The sequence below is a fragment of the Ictalurus punctatus genome, chromosome 29, assembly GCF_001660625.3.
Source record: "Ictalurus punctatus breed USDA103 chromosome 29, Coco_2.0, whole genome shotgun sequence".
In the NCBI taxonomy this organism is placed as follows: domain Eukaryota; kingdom Metazoa; phylum Chordata; class Actinopteri; order Siluriformes; family Ictaluridae; genus Ictalurus; species Ictalurus punctatus.
In genome coordinates, this window is record NC_030444.2 from 2,408,805 (window position 1) to 2,429,045 (window position 20,241).

At 43.6% G+C, this 20,241-nt stretch overlaps 2 protein-coding genes across 8 annotated transcripts in view; both read left to right on the top strand.

Annotated features, from left to right (window-relative positions):
* The window catches only part of glrba (glycine receptor, beta a), a 27,735-nt gene extending 20,689 nt beyond the window's left edge, over positions 1 to 7,046 (top strand). For all 4 annotated transcript variants that reach the window (XM_017461594.3, XM_017461593.3, XM_053677694.1 and 1 more), the window contains exons 8-11: positions 2,252 to 2,404; positions 2,610 to 2,758; positions 3,593 to 3,757; positions 4,932 to 7,046. In XM_017461594.3, coding sequence (XP_017317083.1) covers positions 2,252 to 2,404; positions 2,610 to 2,758; positions 3,593 to 3,757; positions 4,932 to 5,228 — 764 coding nt within the window. In that variant the 3' untranslated portion in view covers positions 5,229 to 7,046. The remainder of the gene's footprint in view (positions 1 to 2,251; positions 2,405 to 2,609; positions 2,759 to 3,592; positions 3,758 to 4,931) is intronic.
* Positions 7,047 to 11,595: 4,549 nt separating this feature from the next.
* gria2a (glutamate receptor, ionotropic, AMPA 2a) overlaps positions 11,596 to 20,241 on the top strand; it is a 37,032-nt gene continuing 28,386 nt past the window's right edge. For all 4 annotated transcript variants that reach the window (XM_053677713.1, XM_017460821.3, XM_047152314.2 and 1 more), the window contains exons 1-2: positions 11,596 to 12,191; positions 12,511 to 12,651. In XM_053677713.1, the coding sequence (XP_053533688.1) occupies positions 12,113 to 12,191; positions 12,511 to 12,651 (220 nt within the window). In that variant the 5' untranslated portion in view covers positions 11,596 to 12,112. The remainder of the gene's footprint in view (positions 12,192 to 12,510; positions 12,652 to 20,241) is intronic.

The following is a 20,241-nucleotide window of genomic DNA, read 5'->3' on the forward strand; positions in this document are numbered from 1 at the left end:
CCCAGTAGCAGCTGCATTTGGTTTGTTTCTGATAGGTTGGAAAACTGCGGTAAGAGCTTAGAGAATTTTTCTCTCTCTGTCTCTCTCTCTATGTTTCTCTCATTCTCTCTCTCCTTCTCTGCCTGTCTCTCTCTCTGTGTTTTATATCTCTCTCTGTCTCTCTGTGTCTCTATTTCTCTCATTCACTCTCTCTCTCTCTCTCTCTTGCTCTGTCTCTATTTCTCTCATTCACTCTCTCTCTGTCTCTCTCTCTCCTCTCTCTCTCTCTCACTCTCTCTCTCTCTCTCTCTCTCTCTCTGTGTCTCTCTGTTTCAGAATCAGACTTACAATGGGGTATAAAAGGAATCAAACACATTGATGTGCTATATTGATCAATATAATCCATTTTATTTCTTACATGAACCTTAAGAAACTGGCAGTGTACCGTATATAGCATAGTGTTAACGGACCTGGAAAATATCCAGATGTTTCGTTCCGGTGTGAATCAGTAAGCCGTGCGTCGTAAGCCGAATCTATTTCCGGATGAGACTTTAATCTTGGTCGCAGTATGAATCACAGGTGCTTTACACCAGCTGAGGGTGAATGAACACGGTGTAAATGTGCTCCCCAAGTGGAAATATCGTATACAGCGTACAATAAACCATAACCGTAAGGCGTAACCCATCAATTCCTTATTTATTCCTTATATAAAACAGCTGCACTGCAGATTCGTCCCTGCTAAACTGTACGCGATATTTTAAAATGATGATAAATACAGTAATGGTTTGCGTCTGTGCTGTAAAACGAGAATGTTTGAAGCGAAAGGTCAAGCTGTCAGACAATTTAATAGAATAAATTTGCTGGAAAATTGCTATTCAATTATTCACATACTGTACATAAGGCTCGTCCTCGAGCAGACTGCAAATCTGATTCCGAGATCAAATAATGATCAGATTTATTGCAGAGTTAAGCACGCTGAAAAGCAGAGTACATCGAAGGAAAAGAGGAATTTCCGTGAGGGCTTGTGTTTGTAGAACAGCGCAGAGCTGAAGTCAGGGTTCCGTCCAAGATTCGGAGGAATTGGCGCTGCAGAGCTCCGGTTACAGCGTATCTGTTGTTCTTCGGTGCTGTAGATGGCTCCAGGGTGCTTCCTTATTGCTTTAGCTGTTTTTAGACGATGGGCTTTCTTCGCAAATGGTCTGTGTGTTCATGGTGGAAAGATTCACGGGGTGTCGGTATTTATTACACAGCTGCCCTGATTCAGAGCGTCAAGTTCTGGTTTATTGCTAGTGCTGAAGTTATTAAAGAGGCGTGGCCTGCGGGACTCTTAATTTAAGCATGAGAACATAGCATTGGTGTCTGATTATTAATGAAGGGGGTGTGGCCTGAGTGTCTGTTTGTTTTAATGAAGGAGGCGTGGCCTTGATATTCGTCCTAATAGTGACGGGGGTGCGACCCGAGCGTGTTTGTCTTACCGAAGGAGGCGTGGTCTCAGAGTCTGTCTGTTCGAGTAAAGGAAGCGTGCCCTCTGTGTCTGATTGTTTTAGTAAAAGGGGTGTCGCCTGAGTGTGTGTTTTGTTTTAGTAATTCAGGCACGCCCTTTGTTGACCTCATTGTCTGTCTGTTCTAGTGAAGGAGGCGTAGCCACGGAGTCTGTCTATTCTAGTAAAGGAGGTGTGGCCTCAGTGTCCGCTCGTCTTAGTGAAGTAGGCGTGGCATCTGTCTGTTTGTCTTAGTGGTGTGGTATGTTGTGGCGTGTCACGTCGCATCAGATCCCGCTTGTCTTAGGAAAGGGGGTGTGGCCTGTGAGTGTATTTGTCTTACTGTAGAATGCGTGGCCTCAGAGTCTGTCTGTTCTAGTGAAGGAGGTGTGGCCTCAGAATATCTCGTGTTCTAGGAAATCGAGGCGTGGCCTCGGTGTCGTTTTGTCTTAGTAAAGGAGGCGTGGCCTTGGTGTCTGTCTGTCCTGATGAATGACCTTTCACATAACCAACGCTCGTCACTGAGGTGAAACATGTAGGGATGCATGTTTTGTACGTTAGAGAACCTAGAGGATGTAGTGTAACGTCCTGTAATAAGACTCTAGGGAACATTTGTTGTACATCACTAGAAGGTTTACATTGTTTCTCCATTTGGGAACAAAATCCAAAACCCTTCTCTAAAAACCCGCTCCGTTATCAGCTCTGTGTCTCGATTACAGGTGGATAAACGCACAAACGAATGTAAATGAAAGAGTGTATCGAATGTATTGTCTTCCTCTCTCTGGCTGCAGGTTATTACACGTGTGTGGAGGTGATATTCACTCTCAGGAGGCAGGTCGGCTTCTACCTGATGGGCGTCTACGCTCCCACGCTCCTCATCGTGGTCCTGTCATGGCTGTCTTTCTGGATTAACCCCGATGCCAGCGCAGCCCGCGTTCCTTTAGGTCAGTCTACCGATAAAAAGCAACAACCAATCACTGTAAGATCAGAAGTGTGTGGTAATTTATTTGGGGGTTTTTTATTTCGTAAAGCCCTTGAAATCAAAATGAGTGTTTCAGAGCTAATGTGTTTGTCCCTTAGGGGTATGGAAGAGTGCTTTACCACTCTCTCTCTCTCTCTCTCTCTCTCTCTTTCTCTCTCTCGCGGCAGGTATTCTGTCTGTCCTGTCACTCACCAACGAATGCACGTCTCTGGCGTCTGAACTGCCGAAAGTCTCCTACATGAAGGCCATCGATATCTGGATGATCGCCTGCCTGCTCTTCGGCTTCGCCTCTCTGGTGGAATATGCTGTGGTTCAGGTGTGTGTGTGTGTGTGTGTGTGTAAAAGGGTACAGAAACGTTCGGGTTTTTTGACCGTTTGTTATTGTGTGTGTGTGTGTGGGACATAAATGAAACACGACCTTCGTTGCACCACGGACCGAACCACGGACGGCACCGCAACAGACCGCGTGACGTGACGTGACGTGACGTGCGATTTCAGCACAGCCTCCATTTTCTCCATTTCCTCAAGTAGCACTTACAGGAAATAACGTTGCCTGTAGAAAACACTTCAAAATCCCCACTTTGGGGAGTTAGCGCAGTAATCAGACTGAATCGTTTCCAACAGTAAGCAACATTGATCTACGTAGCATTTTACAGACCGCTGCACCGAGCACGAAAGATAAGAAACCGAGTTAACGTAGGAATAGAGAAAACGGTACTTGTAGTGAAAGGAAATGATAAAGCAGCGTCTAGTGTTACGCCGGGGTTCTTATCGCCGGCTTTCGGTTTCACGGCCGTCGAGCTCTCGACGCCGCACGTCAGAACTTAAGACGAGGACGCTCCGATTCATCCAGGCGTTCACGTCTCACGTATATACACTCTTGTGATTGCTTTGTGGCGCTTGTTTAGGCTCTGAGGAATCTCCATTCAGTTGACTTGTAACGGTTTGTCAAGTAGGATGACGTCACGAGACCATCAGGACGTTTCAAAATGGATAAATGAAGGATTTATCCATTCATTTAGGAGGGGGGGGGTGAGTTACGAGTTACTCTAACCGTGGCGTTGCGTTTGTTCAGCACCGGCGATCACTCCTACTGCTTAGAGACACTCCGTTCGGTCACGCGTCTTTACCAGACTGCTGACATTGACAGGTGATGCTGAACAGCCCCAAGCAGATAGAGGCGGAGAAGGTGAGGATGGCGCAGAAGGAGAAGGAGAAAGAAAAAGAGGAGAAGGAGAAGGAAGCGAAGGCGACGTCCAAGGCCAACTCCATCAACGGCACCGGAGGAACCCCGATCCACGTTAACACGCTGCAGGTGAGCAGGGGTACGCACGCGACACTATCGCGGTTTAAAATCCGTACTGGGCGTGGCCTAAACCGACAGCATTCTGGCTGTGAAGGTTCTCCGACCTCAGTTACATCACACAATCCACCTCAGGTTTTGATTTGTGCTGCGTTCGCATGGCTGTTCTAGATTTCTACATTATCAAGCATCTACAGTGTTATACATCGAACCGGGCTGTTCTGAGCACGCTCAGTGCGACACGGGTGAAGAGGAAAGGACGTTTCTGTGGGATTTGAGTCTAATTCGCTCTAACAGACAGGAACCCTGAAGCGATGGCTGTTTTTGTTCTTCGTACAGTATAAAACTGTCTCACGTGCTTTTGGTTTTGATTTTGGTTGAATGTGATTAATCATGCTGGGGCATGCTGTTACAGGAAAATAATCGATGACGGGGTGGTGTTCCACAGCCCCAATCCAAAGTAGAGATTCTGACCAGTCAGATTTGCGAATTCAAAATCTCTGCGGTTTATTACGGTTTTGAAACGGGCCTAATTTTGTTTTAAAGGTCTCATACGAAAGATTTACACGCATCCGAGGTCTACGAACACTTTAACGTGCTCAGAATTTAAATTGCAGCGTTACATTTTTTCCCCCCCAGTGTCACAAACGACTCGTTAAATGATCCGTTCTAAATGATTCGTTCTGAACTCCCCCTTTCAGAGAGCATACTCTGCTCTGATTGGTCAGACTTCCCGGTCTGTCGTGATTGGTCTACCGCTGTCAGCGTGTTTCAAAAAGGAAACGCCCACTACTGTAACGGGTTTCAGCTCCGTCTGTCAGCGAGCAGCCGATGAAGACTAGAGGCGGGGCTTTTTTGTTACAGACCTACGTAGGTTAATACAGGAAGTAAAGTCCGGAATCACTAACGACTCGATTCAGCCGTTCAGAATCGATTCCTTCTTTTAGGAGTCGATAACTCCGTTTGTCCCGCGCTTTGATCTTTGATTTTTTAAAAACTTTTCACAAACAGCTCTATAACACACTACATGAAAGGTAATATTTGAAAAACCCATACTAGGTGCACTTTAACAAACACTGGGGGGGGCGTAGGAACCCGAGCAATGACAGGATGGTGTGTTACTGTTACCTCTCCAACGTTGATTCTTTTTCAGTGACCAATGTGTGCTGTGTGTCTGCACCTCCAGGTGGTTGAAACCCGCTGTAAGAAGGTGTGCACCTCCAAATCGGACCTGCGCTCCAACGACTTCAGTATCGTCGGTTCTCTGCCCCGCGACTTCGAGCTCTCCAACTTCGACTGCTACGGGAAGCCCATCGAGTCCACGAACGCGCTGCTCAAATCACAGAACAAGAACGCTAAGAAGCCGGCGCCGCCGAAACCCGTCATTCCGTCCGCCGCCAAGCGCGTCGACCTGTACGCCCGTGCCCTCTTCCCGTTCTCCTTCCTCTTTTTCAACGTCATCTACTGGTCCGTTTACCTGTGAGTGTGTGTGTGTGTGTGTGTGTGTGTGTGTGTGATTTTGAGCATGCATGACTGCCAGGACAAGGTTTCCAGCATGCACCAAGTAATTGAGACTCCCAGTATTTGCCATTTCCACCTGATACTGAAACTGAAGACTCATACATACAGGTATGTAGGGATTGTCGATGTGGCAACAATATCTCATCCAAATTAGACTCGAGTCATACTGATTTTATTATTATTTTTTGATTAAGAAAAACACGATAAACGATTCAAAATCCCCCCAAAAACATAGAAAAATCTGTCGAGTCGGGAGCTGCTTGTTGGCAGTGGCGAGTGCAAGATCTCAGCTGGATGGTGGATTTTTAGGTGATTCTACACTAATGCGTAGTAAACAGCTAACAATTTTTTTACCTTCACATAACGAGAGGGCCCCCGGTCACGAGTGTAAGACGGAGGAAGGAGGCGGGGCTTCCGGTTCATATCCAAGAGTCCAAAACGCCTGCGTGAATCGATCCAGATTCATACGTCGTGTAGCTCATCTCTCGTTTTTATTGAGGGGAAGGAAAATCCTCTTTTGGTGAATGTTTGAGTGAGAACTTGCTCACGTACTCGCATACTTGTTACTCGTTACATTTTCATCACTCCTATTCTAAACTCGTAAAGGTCGGTGGTAATAAAATACGCAGTGTAATTACGTATAAATTATTATACATATATATATATATATATAATCTTCATACATGCAGATGTTTTTATTTTATTACAGAGCACTGTATTGTGATGTCCAAAATTATTGGCACCCTCAATAAATACCCCAAAAAAAGTGACCAAAATGGATATTTAAGTGTCGCTGAGGATTGCTAACTAATCAGAAACCCTTAAATGTTGTGAAATAGTACAAATCATAAGTTAGTTTTATTTATTTATTTTCTACAAAAAAAAATTATAAAACAGTACAGAAAATGATTTATCAATGTACATGATGAAAAATGTCTTAACCCTTTACTGCGTGATGTTGCCATACGGCAACAATTAACAACAATCTTCAACTTTTTTCATAGGCAAGAATATAAAACTTTTTTTTTTTGTTGTAGGGAGCTTATAGTCTGGAAAATGCAGTAATTGGAATTGTACTAGTTTCGACTATACAGTATGATACTTTCCACCGTTGCACATTGTTGCCGTACGGCAACAATTTACCAGCTACGGTACATTTTTTAATATACATTTATTACGTGAGCTAATTCGAGTGATAAAAGTCCATAAAATTTAATTTTTTTTTCAATGTAAATGTGATAATTCGTGCAGTCGTGGGTTAAGAGAATTTAACGTCCAGTCAGCTACAAATGGTCGGTCGTACCATGGTGATATAGAACCAAAATACATCCAGAAAAATGTATCATGTTATCATATCAGTCACTTCCAGGCGTCAATGCTGGTCATTTGTACCATTAAGAAAAGAAAAAATCCCCCAAATGATTTGTTTACATATTACAGCCTCTTTTTTGAGTGCATGACTTTGCAAAGTTGAATATTCCGAGTGGAAAGCCCAGACTCGTTAACCAGCTTCTCTACATCGAGACCATTTTACATCGGTGTGTGTGTGTGGGTGTGTGTGTGGACCCTTTTTCAGCACCTGTGTACTGACCCGAATTTATTCGAAACAATGCTACCCCATATACTAAAATGCAGACTGGGCATTTCCGTGGCTTATTATTAACTCGAGGTTTTCTCTGCTCAGCTGGTTATGTTCTGCATGTTCCCAGAAGACCGCGTGTTTTGTACGAGTGTGTGTAAAATGGGGACGCTGTTATAATAAAGAGCTTCGTTCATCACCGAGGAACTTTCGCTCTCTTCTTTCACAGTGTGTATTATTAAAGACGTTTCAATCATGTTTCTTTTTCTTCTCGGTACCGGGGTGCTGTGAGGCAGCGACGCAGCCTGTGTATTAGAGTTACCTCAATCAAACGCCGCAAAACCAGATTGTGTTATTTATCAACCTTGTCCTCCGTACATGGCTCAAATCCGTGCAGCAGATGAACTCATTTGTCCATAATTATGCTGAACTTTTCAACACGTAACAACAGTGTGGGTTTTTTCCGACGTGGACGCACGACGTTACAACTTTTAAATGTCGATGGTATCGGGAAAGCCGCTGAAATGTGTGAAACCGTTCAATATACCCACTTGTGTCCAATTATCACAAAATGTCAAGGCTTTGGTTTATGCTCATGAAGAGGGAAGAGGTGTCCGTGGAAAGGCGATCTAAAATGCACCTGGGGAAATCAGTTATGCCATTTATCTCGTTTGTACATATCAGTTATCAGCAATAACATTAAAAGCACCTGGTTAATATCGTGTAGATCCCACTTGTGACGCCAAAACAGCTCTGACCCGTCGAGGCATGGACTCCACAAGACCTCTGAAGGTGTGCTGTGGTATCTGGGACCAAGACGTTAGCAGCAGACCTGGAAGTTCTCCATGGATCGAACCTGTTTGTCTGGCACATACCACAGACGCTCGATCGGATTGGAGATCTGGGGAATTTGAAGGCTGAGTCGACACCTTGAACTTTTTGTCGTGTTCCTCTAACCGTTCCTGAACAATTTTTGAAAGGGGCCACTGACATTAGGGAATATCGCTGCCATGATGGGATGTAATTGGTCTGTGAATGTTTTGCTAGGTGGTACGTGTCAAAGTAACATCCACATGAATGACAGGACCCAAGGTTTCCCAGCAGAACATCGCCCAGAGCTTCACACTGCCTCTGCCTGCTTGCCTTCTCAAAGTGCATCCTGTTGCCATCTCTTCCCTAAGTAAGCAAAGCACTTGGACCACGTTTGGTAGGTACTATCCACTAATAAAATAATACCCGTCACTGGTTATTTTCCACTAAAAACACATCCCGAAGTGTTTCACGCCTCTTATGCCTCAGTTTAAAGATCAACACGTCATCATTTTTTCTGTTTATGGCTACATGTAATGTTGCTGATTGTTGTGTTTCAGATAAACACTAAAGTCATGAGAGAAGTCAAATTAGTTTCGTAGTCATGAGGGAGAGAGTCGATAAGCGCGTATGATTGACATCATCGTGGTCATTTCGATCCACTAATCCCTACTGTAGAAATTGTGCAAACGTTATACTTTGTTTTAGCTCCCTCTGCTGCTTGTAAGGGGAACTGCAATTGCAATGGAAACACCAGACCTGTTTTGGTTAACGTGTGAAGGGTCCTGCACACGTGAGTTCATGATCACAAGATGATTTGCTTTGTAAACAAGCAAACTCCATTCATTGGTAAGTAAACTTTTCCTCTGGGGATCTGGAAATAAAATGAAGTAGCCTCTTAAATGAGGAAAATGATCCAGATCAATTGCACGGGGATGGTGTGAATCTCAGTTTGAAATGAAATTAATATTAGAGGGCAAGACATGCTATTTAAAAAAATTAATAAATAAATAAAATAATCACAGTTTGCACCATTAATCCAACCTTAGATGAAACATAATGAAACATAAACACAACATCTACTCACACACACAGTCAGCTTCATACTTTTTTTTTTTTTTTTTTAAAGGTCTGTACACACACACTGTCTAGGCTCCTCCTTATATCACTTTGTTATATTATATGTTGGATAAATAAAAATAACACATGATATGTACATTTCTATACATGCAGATCTTGGGAAATATCTGTCACGCTCATATCCTCATGTCACTCATATCACATGTTCTAAATGTCAAGAAAGCTTGATCTCGAAATTATTTCAGTCATTTATCACAGCATATTTAATGCAATTAGGAAAATGACATAATAAATAAACAATCAAAAATCATATGCGTTGTGTTCCACTAGGGGGTGCTGCAGACCCACAGAAACCCCTTTCCTGTGCCCTTAAACATACAGTATGGTTATACCACAGGTGCAAATATACACCCATCAGCCCTAACATTAAAACCACTGACATGTAACGTGAGTAACGTTGAATATCTCGTTACAGCGGAGCGTGTCGAAGGGTGGGATGTATTTATTACGCAGCAAGTGAACAGTCAGTTCTCGAAGTTGACGTGTTGGAAGCAGGAAAAATGGGCAAACGTAAGGATCTGAGTGACTTTGACAAGGCGGCAAATTGTAATGGCTAGACGACCGGGTCAGAGCGTCTCGAAAACGGCAGGTCTTGTGGGGTGGTTAGTATCTAGCAAAAATGGTCCAAGAAAGGACAACCGGTGAACCGTTGACAGGGTCATGGGCATTATTCCTGAAAGTCATTGGCCTCTTTCACCAGGATAATGCACTGATTTTCCCACACTGTAAAAATTGTTCAGGGACGGATTGAGGAACACGACAAAGAGTTCAAGGTGTTGACTCGGCCTCCAAATTCCCCAGATCTCAATCGAGCGTCTGTTGGATGTCCTGGACAAAACGAGTCCGATCCCATGGAGGCCCCACCTCGCAACTTGCACGACTTAAAGTAAAAGCCTTTCGCATTCTTTCTCTCTCTGTTCATCCTTTCTTTTGCCTTTCCAGTCCTCTGGCGTCCTCTGTTGAATAATAGAAGAACTACACTGACTACATCAAGTTGTAGGAGAGTCACAATCAACTCCATACCTCATAAATTCCATTGAAATGCTGATTACCCCTATTACGTGCACTATGATGGATATACGCTCATTTACCTCTGATTTTGATCGCCTTTCTAGAAGGAGCAGGGTGCTCACTACCTGATTTAACTCCATAGAGTTATTATTGCACCTAGTGGTCAAAAATTATAACGTACTAGATGTCCACTGGGGTTGGAATCATGCTGCCCCGTGCTCGTTGGAAAACTATTGGATAGGATGATTAATGACAGGGTTTATCAGGGTCATGTTCTTATACTCGGGGCCACCACGATCTTGTTTTTTTATAGCAAATGATCAGAATGAAATGTAAGTCATTTCTGCAAACGAAGGCAAAGTGTACATTAGCCTTATAGCCAGTGAAAATCTAAAGACAACAAACATTTATTAGCTAATCAACTACATCTGAAATAATTGTGGGAAATTGTGGGAATGTGATTTTTATAATTAAAAAAATAATAATTTGTTCCATTAAACCAGTTGTTGGATTTCTAATCAGAAATTCTTCAAACCAGTAGTGTTCTGGTTTTTTCCTCCCTTTACTTCTGTGAATCCCTTATTACCATTCTTATCAGCAAACCAGAAATCCAGTTTCTCGATCTCTGACTTCTTCACTGGGAACCACTTTGATCAGATTTGCCAGTTCTGTTAATCCTGCCTTGAAATGACGTCCTTTCTTCCTGCCTTGGCTCCCTTAATCCTTCCTTTGACATGTCCCCCTCTATATCTCTGTTCCTATTTTCTTACCTTACCTCATGCCTTTTCCTGCTTGTTCCGGATTCTTCCAGCCTTTCTGCCTGCAGTATGTACAACTGTAAGCTATAAGATCCAACTACTTTTAATCGCCATTGAAGTGCTTTTATTAATAGACATGTGACCAAGATGAATTGAAATGAAATCATCTCTGGGAGAAAAAAGACTTGGGGATTCATAGCATGTGTGTTGTGCTGTGTTAGGGCTTAATCTTAGTATTTATATTTTGTGTTCTCTTTGTATTTTCTCTTATTTAATGTGTGTGTCCCCCCCCCCCCCCCCCCCAGCCTCCATTATATGTGCAACTATGACACAAAGCAAATAAATCGGTCTGTACAGAGTTTTTCTTGTGTGTGTATTATTTATTTATATTATATTATATTATATTATATTATATTATATTATATTTTATTATATTATATATGTTGGACTCTCTCACTCTCTGGCTATGGTTTGTTTACTGTCAGGTTCTTCTCTTCCTCCTGATTGGCCGCAAGCTCCTGCCTGTCACTGTGTAGCTTCTCAAAGAACTTCTTTTGGGGTCTGATAGGCTAACATTTGACATCTTTATTTTTCTTTCATTAAAAATAATCTTTCATTAATTTTCGGACAACAGAATATTAGGCTAAATAATACGGTTTTAGCGAATACAAATAAATACAAACATTCACGCATTACAGCGTGCAGAAGATTCAGTTTATGGACAAGCAAACAAACCAGCAGGTATAAACGTGGGATTAAAAAAAAAAAAAAAAGTAAACAAACAAACAAAATGCGCAAAATCCACATTCGGATCTGTACGGCTCTTCATGCCTTCGAATTCATTCGGCTTTTTCCGTCGCATTTTCCGTGTCGGTTCGCTCGGCTCTTTCCGTCTTCGGATTCACTCGTTAATTTCCGCCTTCGGAGCCTGAGGCTTCGGAAAAGCTCGTATAATTCCGGATTTGGACCTCTCTCTCTCTCTCTCTCTCTCTCTCTCTCTCTCTCTGTCTGTCTCTCGCTCTCTCTGTCTGTGTGTCTCTCTCCCTTTCTGTCTGTTTGTCTGTCTGTCTCAACTCGGTCTCTCTCTCTCTCTCTCTCTCTCTCTCTCTCTCTCTCTCTCTCTCTCTCTCTCTCGCTGTCTCTCTGTCTCTCTGTCTGTCTCCCTCACTCTCTCTCTGTCTCTCTGGAACCCCTCGTGCTCTTTTATCGGCTTCGGGTGCGTTCGGCTCTTTCCGTCTCCATCATCATTCCTCCCGCGTCCGTGGCGGCTGAAGCCCTGCTCGTGGACGCGCGGAGCCGCAAAGGAGCTGGAGCGATAGCAGAAGCCCCCCGTCTCCCCCTCACCGCGCTGTCCTCTCTACACCAGCTTCATCCGTAGCTATATTCCCCCCCCTTCATTATTTTACTCGTCGTTTATTTTTATTTTTTTTTTATCCCTTTCCCCCCACCCCTTTCTTTATTTCTTTTCATTTCAATCATGACACGAGTCGCAATTTTGTGAACCTTGAACGACGGGGGGGAAAAAACAAACAAACAACCCAGAAGACCATGATGAATTTGTCGGGTTTCCTGTTGGTACCCGCTTTATGGGGACTCGCACTCGGTGGATCCCCGAGCGTCCAAATAGGTGAGCATGAGCTTCTGTTAAAATGAGAAATCAAACCCTTTCATTTGGTCAATCTTCTAAACCCACTCTGAAGGGGTTAGGATTTAAACCCAGCTATACATCACTCAGACAGGCAGCGATGGAGACAAGGAGAGTGTGGTTCTTTTTCATTTTTTTCTTCCTTGTTTTTTTTTTTTAATTTTTTATTATTTTTATTATTATTATTTTTTAGAATGATGCCCTATTGATTTCTGGTGTCTATAATACACTGTATATAAGAATTGGGTGTAATAGTGAATGGTTTCTTTTCCTCCCTCTCTGTATGTGTTGATGCCATCAGGCGGCCTGTTTCCGCGCGGTGCGGATCAGGAGTACAGCGCGTTTCGGGTCGGGATGGTGCAGTTCGGCACCGCCGAGTTCCGCCTCACCCCGCACATCGACAACCTGGAGGTGGCCAACAGCTTCGCCATCACCAACTGCTGTAAGTCTCCAGCTTTCATGCTGGATTTTTTATTTATTTATTTATTTTTTTTGGTGGAAACCAGGCGTACGTGCCCTGGAGATTTACGCGCATAAATATTTTACGCACTGAGGCACGGGACAGACTGCATGAATCGACTGTGCGCATTTCCCCCCCAGTCCAATCCTACACCCCCCTCCTTAAATCCACCTGCTCAATATCAATATAATCCAACAGGAAGTGGGCTGTGCAAAAAAAAAAAAAAAAAAAAGAGGACTGGAATGCCATTTTGGAATTTTCACATTAGTATCCTGTGCATGGCATGTTGTAAACTGTCCAGCGTGCTTAGGATGATTTAACCATGTTAAGCGTGTGACGCAGGTACACGCCTGTAGAGCGCGCTACCGAGCCGCGTTATCAATTAACGGCGTGTTTATTCACACAGCCGCCTCCGTTCTAACTGGAGGAACATATTGGGCCATGTGGAGGTGTTGGAGAGGCGTGGGCTAAACCTCTGCTGCGTCCCAAATGCCTGCCTCTTGCACGTTGCACATTTTGGGCGATACCCACGTCGAGCACTTATGAGGAGTGTAGGGGGCCGTTTGGGATCGGTCTGTGTGTTTTTTTTTTTTTTTTGGCTTTGTGTGATAATTGCCACGTGAGCCAGTCAGAGTCGGTTTCCATGGTAACGCTGGATGAGACCGCAGCCCTGTTTTTGCACAGTAGGCTAAAGACAGGACCAAAGTATATGAATATGCAAAAAATAAATAAATAAAAAAACCGAGCAGAAGATTAAAGCCTTTCTGGCTGATATTTTTCCAGTGGGCATCATTTATCAAGCTGGATCGCGCACGCTCATCTTAAGAGGCTCTTTTCGGCGTTTAGTCGCCAGTTCGGCGTTTTCAGCCCCGTTCGCCTTTTATGGAGTTCAGTGGGCGTGAATTTAACGCAGCAGTTTACGAGTGCAAAGAAAATCAGCGTTCCGCTGAGGTTTTATCACGTAACTGGATATCGGTCGCAATAAAATTTGATAGGAAATGCACCAAAATGGCTAGCTTTATCGTTAATCGAGGATGCTAGTAACGCTGATACTGTTTAGCATGTTAGAACAGAATAATGATTTGAAGCTACACTGCTTAAGGTGCATCCCGAACGGCATACTTATGCACCGTTCGACGCCATTTTGTAGTAGTTCCAACACTTCAAATACCGAGATGACGCTTCGTGCACTCAACGCTCGCAGCATAGATCAGATGCTTACACAGCTAGCTAACACATTACGTAAGCTGAAAATCAGCATCTTTGCTAACAAAAGCTAAATCAGTAGCTCCTGAGCTCCCCTTATGGTTCATTTTGGCCTACGATTTAATTCGCAATGAATCCGTAACCATTTGGACCGCTCTCCTCGTCTTTTCTTTTCGCGTCCTGATTATTCGCTTTTTCGGACGACGGTTTTTCGGATTTCCAATAGCATTGGCGAGACGATCTGCGAGATTTCCTGACATGGCACTTGGAGGTTTTGTGAGTCCCTGCATTTTGATCGGGGTCTATCGGGACCTGTTGGGATGTTGAGCAATGAGCAGCGAGATAGAAACCGATAACCACGTGATTTAATACGGACTTAGCCTACTCGTTAATATTTAACGCATAAGGTCTAGAAACCCTGTCTAAAATGGTGGGGCAGGACCTATCGCAGTGCATTATGGGATTTCTTCAGCACCCTGGATATTTTCAAACCCACTTCTGAAATTTTGCAATGGAAAATAATTGTTCGTAGAGTAGCCAATGCGTCAGTGGCTCTTAGGTGACGAATGACAAAAATGCTGTTTCAAAGCTACTTGAGAAAGTTGATTAATAAGTAACACACACACACACACACACACACACAACTGAGCTTTTCATGTAAAGCGCTGACACCGGAGACTCCTTCCTCACGGAAAACTTATCCGCAATTACACTATAAACTCTGCACTTTTTAAAAGGTGTTGCACGTCCACTATACAAGTCCCTGTGTACGTCGTTACCATAGAAACGCTCACGTGTTAGGACGACGGCATTAATATGCGAAAACCTGTCGATTTGAACTACTCTCCGAGCTGCTGTTGTAGGAAATTAACCGACCAATCAGGACCGAGAAGTCAACAGTGCTGATTTTTACACGCCTGCCTACATACAGTACGTCCAGCGTTCATGAACGAGCACGAGTCATGTAGATTTGCAGTGAAGGACTGTGTCCCGGGCATGCGAGATCCACTGCAGCGTGTCCCCGTACTGCCTCGACTGCTCGTTCTGATTAACATCACATATACACATGTACTCATATACACATGCGTTAGTGCTTACGATATCTACCGAGTGCGTATTCATATCAATATCTGTGGATATAAATACGACGACGTGAGAGAGCAGAATGGATTAAAGCGCTAAAGCGCCGCCGCATCGCCGCGTTTAGTTAGGTAAATCCTACCGGCATTGCTACAGTACGAGCAAGCAGCCGAACAGCATTGTGGGTATATATAGGAACGTGACGACAGGCCGAATGTGCTTAACTTTGGTCATTCACGAATGAAGAATGATCTGCCTGTCGTTTGTCGCCATAGGAACACCGCTTCGTATTCATATCACGTTATACACCGTATGACATTAAAGCGTCGCGGCAGTTCAGTGGCCAGCATCTGATCCCCCTGTTATCCATTACCGTAATATTTATGACGCCTGTCAGATTCTGTGCACGCAAACACACACACACGCTATTAAAAACACATTCTGCTGTTTCACTTTGCTATTATTCATTACGCCAAAGCGCCTTGTATTTCATCCCGGCCATACAGCGCACGGATCGTAGATCTCTGGATAAGACGACCTACACACAGGCACGACCTCGTGTTTCACGTCATGTCCAATTGATAAGATTTGCTTGTAGAAAAAAGAAAAGAAAAAAAAAAAACCCCGACGCATGCGAACGTGGTGGATTTATTTACTAACAGGGTCAAAACGTCTCCATGTCTCCGTATCTCAAAATAAATGTAACTTGATATTACCGAGGTAAAGTCGGTTCCTTGTATGTCTTGTATTTGATATCTGCTGCACGTACGCACTTCCGATACCGGCGTTAAAAGAGCTCGGGAGCGGTTCCGGGATAAAGTCGGGTTCGTACGGAGCGCTAAGTGTCCTTATTTGGAGAAATCAGAAGGACTGATTACTTCCAGAAGATTCCGAAAGTCAGTTTGTACCTCAGTAATGCTCCTATACAGTGTTATCATCATACAGACTGTCTTATGCTCAGCCCAGGACCTTTTATTCACAATCTGCTCACACTGAACGTCCTTTAAACACACCGTTATGCTGCGTTCATCTTATCGCTAGACTTGAAATGACGTCATTTTCGAACCTCGGCTAAAGATTGTGTGTGTGTGTGTGTGTGTGGGGGGGGGGGGGGTGCAAAAAGGAAGCCGTCGCGTCAGGGAGTTTTTCCGTGGCTTGCTCGTTGGCCTCGTTTGTGACGAGGTGTATCGCTAAAAGGGCTTTAGAAATAAAACTCCCTTTGATAATGCTTGATATGGTATCACGGATATTGATCACGATATGGAAGTGAAAACCTCGGCGCAAGTGATGTGACGTGTGGTGTTCTGATATACGCTTTGTGCCATACATGCTGCAGTCCACGTCCCACAGTCCACGCACGCGCGTGCGTCCCATCGCATAAATATTCACACCGATCCATGCGGAGGATTTATTGCCGAAGACAGGATGAGAAACGAGCGCCTGTGCACTTACTCTTTTACAGACAGCCTCCCGGTCCCAACAATCAGCAATCACCTTGAGAGACAGAGAGAGTGAGAGAGAGGTGAAAAAGAGAGAGAGAGAGAGAGAGGTGAAAAGGAGATAGAGGGAGAGAGAGAGAGAGAGGTGAAAAGGAGATAGAGGGAGAGAGAGAGAGAGAGAGAGGTGAAAAGGAGATAGAGAGAGAGAGAGAGAGAGGTGAAAAGGAGATAGAGAGAGAGAGAGAGAGAGAGAGGTGAAAAGGAGATAGAGAGAGAGAGGTGAAAAGGAGATAGAGAGAGAGAGGTGAAAAGGAGATAGAGAGAGAGAGAGAGAGAGAGAGAGAGAGAGGTGAAAAGGAGAGAGAGAGAGAGAGAGAGAGGTGAAAAGGAGATAGATAGAGAGAGAGAGAGAGAGAGCGGGAGAGAAATGGATAAATTGAGAGAGAAACCAGGTTTAGGTCAAGGGAATGAGTTCATTTAGTGGGTGGAGTGCTGTGTGCTGTGTGCTGTGTGCTGTGTGGTGTGTGGTGTGGTGTGTGCTGTGTGGTGTGTGCTGTGTGGTGTGTGCTGTGGTGTGGTGTGGTGTGCTGTGTGCTGTGTGCTGTGTGGTGTGTGCTGTGGTGTGGTGTGTGGTGTGCTGTGTGGTGTGCTGTAGAGTGGAGAGTGAGAAAAGAAACAATTCATAAAGGGCATTCCTCGCAAACGTGTTAAAAAAACCAAACACACACACAAACACACACACACACACACTTGAATTTCTCTTTCAATACACACTTCAGAGATGAATACAACTCCAGAATACTTATAACATAGTCCTGCTGAACTCTTGAATCTGATTGGTCACTAGCTGCTGATTCATTTCCATTAGCAACCGCTTACTAATTAATCAGTAATCCCTGAATTCTGTATCGTATACAAAGATTTACGAAGCGAGCTTCAAACTCCGAGCGTGTCTCGTCTCGGTTGATGACCACGTTTACGATAAGTGCAAAGTAAGGGTGCGATTGTTGTTTGTTTTTCATTTAAGCGTGCAGTGTTGGCTTTAATTACAAGGCATTTCCTCTATAGCGAATGCATTTCCTGTATGTAGACCTTTTACGTATAGTCTCAGGAAGTCAGCGAACCGTACATAACTGGAGAAATTACCATAATCTTAAATTGTCGTGTTCAGGGCTTAGTTGAAAATCCTTTGCAGTGGATGGCTGCCAGAAGTCTGCGACCTGTAGATATCCACACTTTTTGTATTTGATGCTCCGTCAGCCTAAAATGGAGGCAGGTTTTTTTTTTTTTTTTTTTTGGTACCTGCTTGTTTTTTTTTTTTTTGGGTGGGGGGGGGGGGGGCTTTTTTTTTTATTGTTGTTGTCTTCTGTGGATTTCAAATCAGTAAAGACCCGGTTCTCCAGGCGACTATCTCAGTCTAAACCTGCTCGGTTGTTGCTGTTTTTCTACATCTTCCTCATTTGGTTCATCATGCCATTTGTCCATTTGCCATCTTTGTTGAAAAACTCTACACAATGAGTTTCATTTCTTTGCGCATAATATGCTGAGAGAGGGCAAAAATCATATCACAAGAAGTCAGTGCAATCGTTTTATTAAAAAAATATTACAAAAGAACAATTTAACATCAAAATAATAATAATAATAATAATAATAATAATAATAATAGAATTTGAGAACACTGGGAACACTACTCGTTGGACTGCAATGTGATCTTAATCTTAACGAATTCGAATTAGCGACCGGTATCTGCGATCTTCCTGAGATAATTCATCGTCATAGCGATGACGGTTGCAAAAACCGTACGAATACGCTGCCATCTCCTGCTGCTCTAGAAGCACGCGCCTTCGGATCCGACGTGCCGCGTGTTCTGAGATGCTTTTCGGCTCACCGCGTTTGTAAAGAGCGGTTATCCGGCACGGACGACCAGGTCAAAGTCACCGAGGTCACATTATACCGCCTGTTCAGTCAGACAGTTCAAAAACATCCACTTGAACGCACCACTACACCGAGCTGCATATCGATACGTGATACAGAACGTCCGAAATGATGAACTAATACACCGCGAAACGGATCGCAAATGAGTCCAGCCAAACAATCTACCATACAGTTTGAGTAGTTTGGTGATGATGTCAGCATTAAAAAGCTCACGGGGTTCTATGGGTGTTAACCCTGCCGTTATACCGTATATATTTTGATTACATGTTGGTGCAAAGCATTATCCTAGCTACAAAATCAAAGCTATGCCTGTTAGCTAGTATCTTTAGCATCATTACGGTATTCAAACCGTTGTTCAAAATGAACAATGTAAAAAAAAAAACGAATTGTCTGACAACAGTAGGGTTTTTGCATATTATTATATGTTTTTGAAACATGTCGGATGGGAACGAGTCCGTCGACACAAGGTTACGCCTCCACTTCTTTTCAAACGAGTCCGTCGTGCGCACGTGGAAGCTGCTGCGCTGTTTATATCCGTTCACGCGCCGTTCACAGGTGCTGCTTTACAATGCACCAAAATCACACGCCGACATAACACAAAGGCATACAAATAACTGAATTTTCCTACAATCATCAAATGATGGATATTTTTTTAAATGTGTGGGTTTTCTTTCTTTCTTTCTTTATATATATATCAAAATCCTGCCCATCCCCAGAGTGATGCTGGCTGGTGCGGTCAGTAGGAGATTCAAAGGAGCTTCAAAGGCTTTCTGCTTTGTACTCTGGCTCCATGTGCACTGCGTACAAATTGCTGCAGATGGGCAGAGAGCTCAGAGACTGCACACACACACACGCACACGCACGCACGCACGCACACCTGTAGTCATACATTATCTGTCTCTCTCTGCAATATCACCTAATTAGGGCGGCTAAATTTACTACTCCCCTGGTCCAGCCACTGAACAAACACAATGTAAACTGTTGTCACCATGTGTGTGTGTGTGTGTGTGTTTTTCAGTCTGTCTTTCTCCTTTCCTGACATTCTCTCTCCCTCTCTTCATCTCTCTCTCTCGGTGTTTTACGAAGATAATGTGAAGTACTTCTCAGATCAACGAGGACTTTGCAAATCCACTTTATTCTGCATAATGAGAAAGAGAACAATGACTCTTGAGTAGGCCTTTTTTCATAATCCCCCCCACACACACACTTAGTAATTCACCTGAGAGTCTCTCTACAATTTCTATATTCAGGATTTGTGGTACCAGGCTATCAAGTCGAGCCAATTAGAAATTTTTTATTTTCATGCCCATCTTTAAAGAATTATGGTGCGACCACGACTCGCTTTTTAAGCAAAGATGAATAGATTTATAGTGTCATACTAATGCCGGGTAAGGGTTGCACGACTTTTCCGTAGTTTCGGGACATTGCTATTTTTAGGCCGTGTTATTTGTGCGGCAAAGAACACACCAAACTGCACTCCGGTTAACAGCCATAAAACAGGCTGCAAATTACATTCCGGTGCTTTTTTAAGCTCCGCTGTTGACGTCGTAAGTAAATAAATCTGCGCAATAAATATGCAAAATAACACATCTGCGTATCATATTACGCTATTAAAAGAAGCATCAGTTCTTAAAATGCACTCATGTGGACGACCTGAAATCGCTGATACCCCTTATAGCATAATAATGATAAGATCTTAGCATAATGATGGATGGATGATGCGATGTTTGCAGCAGCGCCTGGGAGGTTTTAACACCATGTTCAACTCCGGTCTCGGTAGCATCCGATAATGAGTCTGGATCAACCACTGTTTTTTCCCATTATGTAACCAGTGAGTGTATTAGTCGACAAGTCTGTGGAAAAAGATGGTAAATTGCGGCCGTAAAAGGGATGCGCGTGGTCAGCAACGATG